At 37.1% G+C, this 12340-nt stretch overlaps 1 protein-coding gene across 11 annotated transcripts in view; it reads left to right on the top strand.

Annotated features, from left to right (window-relative positions):
• Positions 1-12340, top strand: part of DLG1 (discs large MAGUK scaffold protein 1) — a 149836-nt gene that overhangs the window by 20101 nt on the left and 117395 nt on the right. Inside the window, exon 1 of one of the 11 annotated variants that reach the window (XM_042042543.1) lies at positions 5268-5829. The exons of the other annotated variants lie outside the window; for them this stretch is intronic. Within the exon in view, the coding sequence (XP_041898477.1) occupies positions 5800-5829 (30 nt within the window). The 5' untranslated portion in view covers positions 5268-5799. Of the gene's footprint in view, positions 1-5267; positions 5830-12340 lie in introns of those variants that run through there. 11 annotated transcript variants of the gene reach the window in all.

Genomic DNA, 12340 nt, shown 5'->3' with positions numbered 1-12340 from the left:
TGTTTGCTGTTTAGCTTGAATTTAAAAGTAGCCACAATCATTTGATTTTACATGTTGAAAAAAACCGCCACTGAACAATGTCTCAAAGGAAATTTTTTGCCTTAGGACGTGGAACTCAATCTGGAGTCTCTTACAGTTGCATGAGGATACCTTTGTATTTAGTGAGTAATGGTGTCTGAAGGACTTTGTTCTGATCTGTGGTTTTCCCATCTATCTGCACTTGCCAATGTGTTTAGTGTCTGGCAGGTAGAGACTGGCTAGCTCACCCTCTTCTAGGGCCTTTTGCCAAATTCTTTTTTTATACAAAGAAAACAAAAGAGGAAGTAAGGAAACAGCTGATAAGTCTGCAATTTCAGCTAAAATTTGATGCCAAGGCAGAGTGGACAGGAAACTCGCTAAACATCTTGCAATTACAAAATAACTCAGTATCACCTAGGAGGTCAGTTACATTGTGAAGGATTTTGACTAGCTAAGTCTTGAAAATCTCAAGAACTGGAAATGCAAAACTTTTCTGTCAGTCTTTTCCAGTGCTTGAGTATCCTCATGGTGAAAAAGCTTCACCCTATTTTTGATTGAAATTCCTGTTTCAATTTATTTGTAGTTTCTAGGGTTTTTCCATCATACAACATGGACTTGAGTTTGTCTTCTGACATCCCACTGTAGGTACTGGAGGGCTGCTTTTAGGTTCTGCTGAACTCTTTCTCCAAGCTTAAACAAGCCCTGTATCCTCATTCTCTCTTTAAGGGTCAAGTCTTCCAAAAACCCTCTCAATGTCTTAATGGCCCTCTGCAGAACTTGCTCCACATTGTCAAAATCCTTGTATTGGGGCCCTAAAATGGAATGCAGTATTCCAAATGCCCCTAGTGGAAGTGCCAAGCAAAGGGGAATAATAGAGTTTTATGTTACTACTGGTTGTGTTTCTGTTAATGCAGCTCCTGTTCTCCTTTGCTGTTAAGGCCTGCTGCGGGCTTGTGTTCGGTTTGCTCAGTATCTGTCAACATGAATATTTTGGAAAGGGATAAAGTTAAGCTAACATCATTTTCACCTCCAATATGGGAATTGGCTTTGTTTACAAAGCAGCCAGTAATGTCTTCTTAACCTCTCTAAAAATGTGACAGTTTTGTATAACTTCTTAATAAGATAAGCTGATGTAGACTGGAGGAAGGAATTTGGGATGTCTAGTTTCTAGTGCAATGAAAAAATCTATGTTTAATCAGTAGCAGTTTGTATTCAGGATGGAATGGTACATCAAGCAGTTAATCAGAATCTCAGAGGAAGCCTTGTGAGGAGATACCTGCAAATGTAGAGTACATTATTAAAGTGCAGGATGCTCTAGGTCTGTTTTTCTGTTTCTGAATTTTAACTGCAATATCTTCATCTGGATTTACAAAGTCATTCTTACCTGTTGTATTAACAAGCTGTTCCTGTGAAAGTCCCCAACCTATTGTACTATGTTCAAATACCTTCTTTGCTTTAATATTTATAAAGATTCAGTTTTTTAGCTTGATAATATGCTATATCTGATTGCTGTGCTCCTTGTTATTGTACTGGTTCTTTATGCCTGTATCTGTATGTGTGTATTGCCCATTATTTATATAATCTCCTTTGCTGCACACATGATGTGCTTGTTTTGTTTCAGCACCAATATAGTCCTGGGTTACTCAGAAGCTTTGCTTTCTCTGTGTTAACTTTACAATGAGGAAATGATATTTGGTTTGCTATGTATTTTGCTTTCAATACTTGAAATCCAGGCTGTTTGTACAAAGAAAAGAATGTAAGTCTTGAATGAAAGCTGAAAAAGTCTTCCAGGGGCAGGCTTCTGGTGAAAGTGAATGCAAAAGCAAATAAACAAAATCCCCATGCTCTGTTCGGGGTGTGTATACAAGCAATAAAACCCTATTATTTCTAAATTTCTCAGTTTAGGAGTAAATAGACAACTTACAAATTCACTTTTTAAAAAAATCTAATAATTACATCTTGCAGCCAGGTTCAAAGATAGCTATATAAATTAATTTATGACATCTTACACTTTTAGTGCTTTCTTTACTAAAGTAGCTGAGAAAATGCTTGCAGTGATGATAGTGCTTGATGTTTACTGAGTCTTTGATATGTCTCCTCAAATATGCTGAGGTTGGGCATTTGACATCCCCTTGCGAAGCTGAGCTGAGCCTGCTTCTCTGGTTACACCTGTGACAGCTCTGTGTTATGTGGCTTTTCTCATAGAATCCAAGAGCAAATTAGCATTTAAATAACCACGTGCACTTTTAAATTTGTGAATAGATTAAGAAATTATTTATCTGCAAAATCAGTATTTTCCAAAGCATTGTTTTAATTTGCATGATTTATTTCTATGTGTAGTTCATCTGTGCATGAATTTTCCTTTATTTAGTTATCTGGTGGCTTTGTAGATAGAATCTTCCACACTGGAAAAAGAATAAGCCTGTGAAGGTACAAAGAGTGACTGCCAAACATAACCTAAAAGAATTTATAAGTAATTTTTCTTGTCTTGAATTAATCTCTTACTTTGTGTTTCTCACTTGAGAATCATCCTTTTTTTTTTAATATTAATGCCATGAATAGTGGTGAATGGAAATGCACTTTTTCCTTCTGGCCAAGCTGTATAGAATAGTTGTTACTGGTTGTTACTGAGATCACTTGGAGCTGACGGGACAGAAAGATTTATTTTTAATAAGGTTGAATGACATTGAAGAGATCACAATGTTTCTCACAAATTCAGTAGAATAATAGTTTTTTTAATGACTAACAGCACTGTGTGAAAATGTCTTACTCTTCAGTGCATGAAAGGATGACTTTTCATGCATTTCATTATTTTGATTCAAGTTTTGGTGTGTTCTTTAATATCTTTCTTTTCCTTCTCACAATATGGTTCAAAGGAAAGAAGGTTCTAAGTTATTTTATTAAATTGTTTAATTACAGTAGCTTTACTTCTGAATTTTTTACCTATTTCTCATTTTGAAAAACTTTCTTCTGCTCTCCAAAATTTAACACATGCTTGCTCATTCAAGGAGTTTTATAATTTGCTTTCAAAAAGCTGTATTATTTTTTTGTATGAGAATGCTAAACCTCCTGAATATTTGAGCCTTGGTCAATATTTTTTGAATGTTTATTTCTTCTACATACAGTATTTCCAGTGAAAAGTCTGCAGAAACTGCTTTAGGGCTAGGAAATACTTCTTTTATCCACAGTACTCTTACTTTTGAGTCCTTCTCTCTCTGTGCACTATATTTATGAAAATGTGTATTGGTGTTTGCCACAAAACTTTTTGGTGTACTGGTATGGAATTTTTTCCCCTGTGTGTGGACATTGTTAGCTGAAGATGGATCTTGGGAGAACCATGTGCAGTTACCAGAAGGACTTTTAATCCATTGTAGTGGTGCAGTGCTTGGTAAAGGGCTCTAATGTAGCTTGGCTGTACATCCTGCTCTGATTTGTGCAGTGCAATGCTTTACTACTTTTCAAGCACACTTGTTATGAGATGACTTTCTGTCTGCCCTGAAGTGTTTAGGGTCCTTGTTCAAGGTGAGCAGCCTGATCCACAAATCCTCAGCAAAGAAATGCTTTTTCCTTACCTCTCTGGATAGGTCTCTTCTACGTCTCATGGTCTGCATCGGCAACTTGAAGGATGTTACATGCTTGTTACGACAGGAGTAATGGGTCTTGTTGGAAGGATGGTGGTGAGTGCAAGAGGAGAGAAATGATATGATAATGATCCTTAGTTCTGAAAGCGTCCCGAAGAAGGCAAGAGAATGGAAAACTGAGAATAAAAGTGATTGATTCTGAACCCAAGCTAATTGTAGCCAGGATTAGTCTGCAGAAGCTTAATCTTGAACCAAGGTGGCTGATAGAAATTTCAGTGATGAGCAGGATCGTTAATCTTTGCCCTTCATGGACAGAGCATGAAGTTTCATGCCAGGTTTCCATGTGCTCTTGGGATTCCTAGAGCTGTTTGTGCAAGAAATGTACATTTGGACTGACTGCATGTCTTGTATTAGTCATTGAAGATGTTTCTGGCCTGGACACTGGATATGTGCCAAGTTACCTAGAAATGCATTTCCTTAGTTTTCCTTACCTTTTTGAATACTAGCACTTTGTTAATTTCTCAGAACCGTACAGTTTTCCCAAAAGAAGTCTTGGGAAATGCAAGAATAATTTCTTTGTGAGGTACCTTGTGTGCATTCAGCTGTGAAAGTAATCCCTCCCTCCCTTTTCTGACACAGGAATGTTTCATCAGCTTAACTTGTGCTTTTTTGTTTTTTCGAGTTAGAACTTTTAGCCTTCTGACTGGGTTCAGCCAGTTTCAGCAGTCTGAAAGATGCATCGTTTTCCCACTGATGCTTTGTAGCAGTGCGAACTTCACCTAGGTGTTCACAGCAGAAATTCTTCACAGGTTTTATAGACAGTGTAAAAATGAAAAATATCTCTGGCTTGACTTGGACATACAACGTAAAAATCATAGTCTTAGTGGTTGAATGGTGTAAGATTTATCTTAAAATTCCATTCAAGTTTGTCCCATAAAGATATCACCTACCCACAAAATAAAATGCGTGATTTTGGAAAGATTAGTTTCCTTATATAGCAGGTCACCCCCTTCCCTGCCTCTAGCAGCCCCCCACACCAGACCACTTCTCCCAGTATGTATGGAAAAGCTGGGGAATCAAGTGGAGCAAAGTTGCAGAAAGCTTAAAGGGAGTGTTGTAGATATACAGTGTATTCTAGAGTTGTTTTGATGCAAAATACAGTCAGTTGTACATATTGGGTTAAAAGCAAAATGATGCAGATAAGATTTAATAGCTTGAAATTACTCATTGAATTTTTTCAATATACTTCATTTTGTTTGCAGCAAAGGTGTTAGTGGGGCATCTAATAGGACAAGATAGTGAAAACTGAGTTTATGAGCTGCTTTCAATGCTTCTTGTGGGAAACTAATGTGCTAAGGTTCTTACCAATGTATGGAACTGTCAGGTTAGTGTTTCAGAGTACACAGGATGTTGTTTTGTGCCCAAGTGTTAGACTTTTCCCAGCCGTGCTAATTAGGCTAAGAAGACAATGCCTGCGCATACAAACTTTGCCTTGTCACTGCATTACAGCCTTAGAAAAGGAAATGAAATTCTAGGTTAATTCAAGGCTCAAAATAGCATTTCTCCTGCAATATGCATTACTCTTTCCTTGCCACTTTCTTCTCTCCCTGATCTACATGGAATATTCCATTCATTACTGCTTAGGAAATCAGTTATTTTGCAGTCTGCAAATGCTGAAATGACGTTAGAGGAGAAATACTTGTTTGCAACCAAAACTATTTTTGAACAAATGCTTCATTTTAGAAATTGTAACCAGCTAAGAAAAGCTGAATTGAGATTTTTTGCTGTAAAATAATTTTGTATTGCATTTCATCAAATGATTCCCTGTGATGCTCATGTGTTAGGTAATCCTGACAGAGGAGTATATGAAATAGAATACGAGGAGGTACTTAACTGGTATGGAATAGGATTTGACATCTTTTGTAGAATATTTTCAAGGATACATTTAAGTTTTTCAGATATAGATAACCAAAATAGGTTAAGAATTTTTCATGAAACTTAAAGCATCTGTATTTTAGCCTGCTGCTTTTTCTCCATGGTGTTTCTACCTCTGAATGAATCCAAAGGGAAAGCTGGCACTCACTCAACTGTTTTGACTATTAAATAAGTGTGCTTTTTCTCATTCTGTTGAGATGGTGTTTAGCTGTGACTGAAAATAAACCTTTTAAATGTTTGGAAATATACCTGCTATGCTGAAACGATGGATTGCTTATGCATTGTAACAACAAAGGTAAGACGATAAAGCTTTTTGATTAATGCCTACAATCTTGGAAGTTCTTGTTGAATCTTTCTTCCAGTTTTTACTACCTGTAATGAAAATGCCTTGATGGTTTTCTAGTGTTGATTTTTTAAAAATCTTTAAACTGCACAGATAGTCAAAATAAATTCCGTAGTTGTTGCTAAGAACAATTATAGATGTTAATGCTTTGAAGAGCTAATTATGCACATATTGAAAAGTGTAGTAGAATGATTTTTTTTCCTTCATTCTGCAGTAAGACACCCTTTTGTAAAAATTCACTCTCTTTAAATGTGCTAAAATAGTAGTTTGCTTTTTATTCCAGAATAAGGAATTCCAAATGATATTTTACATAACCTTTATCAGGACATGTTTAAAATAATGGTCAAAGAGAAGAAGATGAATCTGGCAAGTCGTGTTAGGGATGGATATATTTCAAAATGCTTTATTATTTTGACATCTTGCTGCTTTGAGATGAAGACACCCAGATAACTTAGTGTCATTACTTCTGTGCTAGGATAAAGTTTTATTTAAGTTTTCTTTTAATGCAGTCCACCTGTAACTTCTAAAGATAAAATCTGATGCATAAACGTAATATATTAGTACTGTGCTTGTGAAATATTGACTTGGTGAGTTTGATTTTTTGGAGGCTTTATTTTCCTTCAAGTAGTAAAATTGTTCCGTATTGCTCCCCTTTCCCTGGATGTTGGAATAATTGCTAGTTTAATTTTTTTTGACAAACTGATTTAAGTTCTAGCATTCTTCTGGATAATTTTAAACCATAAAACTTGCTTATACAAACACACTTCTCAAGAAGTAGAATAAAATTGAACATCTTTGAGACTGTTAGGTGGATTTAATGATAGCTTTTATAAAAGAAAACATCAAGATTCTTACCAGGTTGTTTGACACAAGGAAGCAAAGGCTGACTGGAATGAGTGAATTACTTTGTCTCTCACCAGCAAAGGAGTATTTCTGGTGTCTGAACTGTCACAGTTTTTTTAGAAGTGAAACAAGCCCCTTTAAATCATGTCTGACTGATATTAATTTGTGGCATTTTGGCTTTATTTATTTTAGAATATTCTCTTTTATTACGGTGAGATTGGGATTGGGTGTCAATTGCTTCGCTTCAGTTATATTGATATGTACCTTAATTTTATTGTACTAGTTTAAAAAAAGAAGGGGAGAGGTAGAGCTGTCAACTAAAATGCTCGACTTCAGTTTTATTTTGTGCATTTGTTCACCTTCACATATCTACTTGACTAAGAGCAGAAAGACAATTTACATGGAAAGTTAAGCCAACAGAAAACATATTCTGTGAAAAAAAAGTTGTTTTTTAGTATGATTTGCCTGGCGCTGTGGGTGCTAAGAAAGTAAGACTGCTCACAGAAATGTTGCTTGGGAGAGGGAGAGATCATCTCTGCACAGCACAGACTTACATGGGCTAAGACTGATGGTGCATTTCCACCTGGAGTTATCAGAACTTAATCCTTCCTGCCTGCTTCTTGTGAAGTTTTGGCCTCATTTAATGAAATGCTGTAGTACCTTGCAGCTTCAGCTAAAGGTGTTTATTTGTGGGGCTTAGGAAAGAACTGTTTGCTTCCCCGTGTACCCGTGTATATCTGATTACTCAGAAGTTGTAGTCTAATGAGAAGAACATTCCTTGGTTTTGTGCATAAACCTGTATTTCAAATCTCAAGGAAAATCAATGCATGTAAGTAAGGCAATTTTGCAATCAACATTAATGTAATGTATGATAGGATTAGTAAAAATGTTAAATGCTTCCCCTTTTTCTACCTTGAGCAGAGGAGTATTTGAAACAATTCATTGTCACTCTTTATTTCTGACTAGGGAAAAGAAGAATTTGGCCAGTGAGATGAATTTTCTCATGAATTTGAGAAATCTTTTGTAATCTGATCTTTGATATTTCTGTTTTATTATTCTGCTTAATTCAGAATTCAGATCTAATTACAATAGGTGAACAGGTCCTTAAACTCATTCCTGTCCTGTCTTTAAAGGTCTAACTGTTTTACTTTGCCCAAATCTAGTGCAAAGAATACTGATTAATACAGTATTTTTTCCTCCTTATGTGGGCACATTGGTTTGATGTAGGTAGGCAAATTTGCATCACTGCAACCATGGATACTATTAAGAGCAGGCACGTGGGCTGAGCTTACAGTAATGATTTTTATTTAAGTCACAGTTTTAAATGAGTTCATGGCACTTAAAAATACAGAATATGAAAAGTCTTTGATTTTTCCAGAAAAAGCCGTTTTTAGCAGTCATTCTTAACTTTGTTCCATAGTATACTTTCAGTAAAGCAGTAGAATTTAAAATGACAGTGATCTAAAATAGCTTTAAGTAATATGTCTAGCCTGACAAGTGTGAAAAAACAATGCTTTTGTACCATTTTTATTTCAAAATACTAAGAAGCATCCTGCCTGGACTGCATCAGAGCAGTATCAGTGTGGTCCAGTCCTTGTTTCTGACAGAAGCCAAACTCCAGTATTTCGGGAGAGGGGAAATGTATAATGCATCAACCTGTTACTAAGGGAGAAAGATGAAGGGTTTTTTCCTAAGTTGTAAAACTTAAGCCGTGAGACCTCATAAATTCTAAGTGAGCTCAGTGGTGTGGCTGCAAGGTGCCTGACCGCAGGAGCACAGCTACAGCTGGCGTGGATGAAGTGGGAAAGGTGACAGTGAGTTTATGTGATTCCTGCAGCTTTCCTCACTTGGTTGTGCATTTCACTGTAATTCAGAGTCCCATTGTTATAGCAAGTTTTTGGAATTTGCCTCAGCTTAAATGAATTGTGCATAATTGAATTTTTTTGTGCTGAAAGTGATCTTTTCCAACCATCTGCTTAAAGAAGGGGCAGCATCAACTCAGACCAGGTCACTTAGGGCTTTGATTAGGTTTTGTAAGCCCCCTCAGCCTTTTTGTAAGCCACTCAGTTTAAAGTTCTCTCCTCATGCTGTGCACAACAAGGGCCCAGTTTTGTTTTCTTGGTGTCTCCTCTTAGACATTAGAAGGCTGTTATCAGCTCCTGCCCAGTGCCTTTCTCTGGGTTGAACAAGCCCAGTCCCCTGAACCTTTCTTCATTGTGCTTCAGCCAAGTGACCATCTCGGTGGTTTTCCACCGTACTTGATCCTATATTCCAGGTCCAACAAGTGTTTCAAGAAACATAAAGAGAGGTTGCAATGCAAGTTTTAACCTTCTGTGTTATGTACTGTGTGCATAAAACCTGAAAGCTTCGATGTTGGTAGGAAGTAAAATGTGAGAGACACTTGTGTGAAAACTGAAACAATTAAAAGCTAAGCTTTTATGTATAAACTAGATGGAAAAATTATTTGGTGGGGCCAAAGGAATTTGCTTTCTTAAGTGAAGGAACAAAATACAGAATTTTGAATTTAATATTGTAGATGAGATGTAAATGAGTTATATGGGAAATTATTACACTGAAAGCTTAAGAAATACTTTCAGTACTTAATAGTACACAACAGCTCTTCCAAGTTGGCACATGTGAATGGTGTGTCGTAATGGGGTTTGGCCAAGGACTTCATTTTGCCAACATTCCATGTCCTCACTAAAAAGCTAGTTGCTGTGGATAAATCACAGATATCTGGTGAGCCAGTTGAGTAGTGCTATTAGTAAATCACCTGACTTTGCTATGTTATCTGGTTACAGTGTTGAAGAAAAGGATGCAGAATCAGTCACAAAAGCTTTGGGAAGTGAAAAAAATGGTGCAACTCTAATGTTGGCAGCAGCAGCAGATGGTATGATATTGCTCTTGCATGTGAGCTTGACGTATAATGCAATGCCAAAGAAACAGCTGCCTACTAGATAGTTGAGAAGTGTCAAAATCAAGGATGGTTGCCTATATTCTAAAGGATTGGCCAGCTTTCATGTGGAATAGGAGACCAAGTGTGTGAAGTATGTTTGCTGTATTGGGTTTAAAGGGTATTTGACAAAAGCAATGAGGAATACAAGCCAAGAATACTGACCTTGTGGTCATGCCAGGAGAAACAATGTCCCAACTGCCTGTATTTGTGGTTGTGAACAGCCCTTTAAAAAGTTTGAAGTTTTAATATACAGAATGAACTTTTGCAGAGGGTCATGCTTCTAATCTCTACATGGCAAATAAAGAAGCCCAGTGCAACATCAGATAGCTGGTGGGTAATTCTAGAGGTTGTAGCTAAAGAAATTAACAAATACTATATTTTGGATTCTGTGGATGGAACTGAAAGTGGCTTCTCTGAGTTTTGAAGATGAATATGTTTGAAGGTGATAACTGATGGCACCAAGAGCGATGCAGGTGGCAGAGTGATGATGGAGGAAATGATGAAGGGACCTGATATGCAAAATCTGAAAAGCTGTATGAAGAAGTATGAGAAAATAGACTTACTTAAGGCAAATCATTAGTAGAAATTTACATTCTTACTGTGTATTGATTACAAGGACATAATAAGCTTTCTGCATTTAACTTCTTTCTAAGGGAGTTCTCTGGATTTCAGAGTTCTCTTTCTGTTAACATGGTTTTTGGTATTCTCCCAACCAACAGCAGTTTAAGACTCAAGAACTTCCTGAGCCAGAAGCACCTGTTCTGTAGTATTCTTTGGCTTTCCCTTACGTGGATTTTCTAGTCTCATCAAAATGCACATAGAATATAAAACGAAGGTATAAATCTGTGGTGTTTTCTTCTTATACAGAGCATCTTCTAAGATAATCTTTGTTTACTTGTGCTTGCTTGCTCTTTCTAAATGGCTGCAGGTATACAGGGTTGTGTAATTGATAACCTGGAAGTTATTAGGACTGTGTAGTTATTCAGGCAGGCAGCAGTGATGTTTTTATTTGTGTTCTCCAAGAAACTGGATGCCATGCACCCGAGATGTTTATATGAAGCTGATGAATCTTACATGAAGATCTTGTGTCATTGTGTGTGTTTGTACTTATTTCTCCCTCTGTTTTAAATGTAAAAGCTGCTAATTAATACTAGAAATAAGTGATAAATTAGTTATATTTGGCTATTGCACTAGTTCTGGGAGTTGGACTGACTCTGAGAACATGGTGTGGAATATGTTTAGACTGGAGATGCTGAATACAGTAGCAAAAAATCAATCCTACAAATAAAACCCCTTCAAAGAATTTTCTCAACTCCATTGCCTACGTGGAACTGTGTGGGTTTCAAAGGAGCTGATGATCATAACCTGAGTAATTTTCCAGGTATTAATGGCAGCAGAGAGTTGAAGCGTTCATTCCTGATCCCTTTTGCTTTGCTGTCCTTGTTTACTACAGGAGAAGAATTCAATCTATTGCTTCATGAGTGACAATGAAACCCAGTTGGTGCTACTGAGAATGCTTCTGCCCCTTTTTGTTCACTGCTCACCTGCTAGGAACCTGGTAGAACTCTGTATGCTTTTCTGCTGGCTACTGAGTGAAAACAGCTCACGGAAAAGTCAAACAAGCACTAGACCTTTTGAAAGATAGCTGCTGGGATGGAGAGTTGTTAACTGTTGAGTAGCTAAAGTCACTCAGATGCCTGGAAAAGGCAGGTAAAATGATAAGACTTAACAGCTCAACATTTTTGGAAGGAGAAGGTGAGAAGAGCAGTAATTCTCTCTGCAGCAGAATCAAACTGCTCAGTTTGGAACTGGACCCTTTGCGTGAACAACTTTGGCATAGTTTCCTGTTGTAATGAAAACAGTGGGAGAAAACAGTGGGTGAATAAATGTAGGGTTGTTCATAGTTGGGCATATGGTCTCCAACACGATTCCTTCAGTGTAGACAGAGCTATTTAGATTTCTTGATGGCGAAAACCCCAAAAAACTTCCTCTGTTATTTGAAGTGAGATTTCAGGACATCTGAGCTCACTGGCTGATTATCTGGTATGCTGCTAGTCAGATTTGTTTTACTAGCCAGCACTGTGCTTGATCATTTCTTTTGTCAATGCAGTGCATTGCACCAGGGCTTTGTTAACATGAGGGGTGTTTTTACACTTTCTTTGAGGCTTAATCATAGTCTGATGTTTTGTCAGGGGGTATTACTCATACTTTCATAAGTGGGAATATCATTACTTGAATCTCATTCCTAGGACTGGTATTTACCAGACCAAAAAAAGTAAAACATTGAAAACATATTCAAGTGGAGACCATCATTATCTAAGGAATATTCAGCCCAGTTATGCTTGTGTGTTTTTAAGATACGTTTCTTTGAAGACCATACACTGGCATGTCTTGGTTTGGAGGAGGGAAGGACATTGTTTAATGAAATTCTAATGCATGCTTAAAGTATAACTGAGAGCTGCTGTCTTAAAGGTCAGTGTGGGCAGGAATCATCAGCATTTTCTGAATTCATCTAAATGCCCAACAAAGAATGAACAGGCCTTAGGGGGTTTTAGAGACAAACCCATATTGCCTGGAGGAATGATTCCCTACCCTCCACGCTGTGAAAACATTAGAACAATAATTAATTCCTTCTTTCAATCTTTGTGCTCCAACAGTGAGTTT

Source organism: Corvus kubaryi, unplaced genomic scaffold, assembly GCF_017639235.1.
Source record: "Corvus kubaryi isolate FWS band 111438036 unplaced genomic scaffold, C.kubaryi_AGA036_p1.0 37397, whole genome shotgun sequence".
Lineage (NCBI taxonomy): Eukaryota > Metazoa > Chordata > Aves > Passeriformes > Corvidae > Corvus > Corvus kubaryi.
This window is presented reverse-complemented; position numbering and strand designations above follow the sequence as displayed.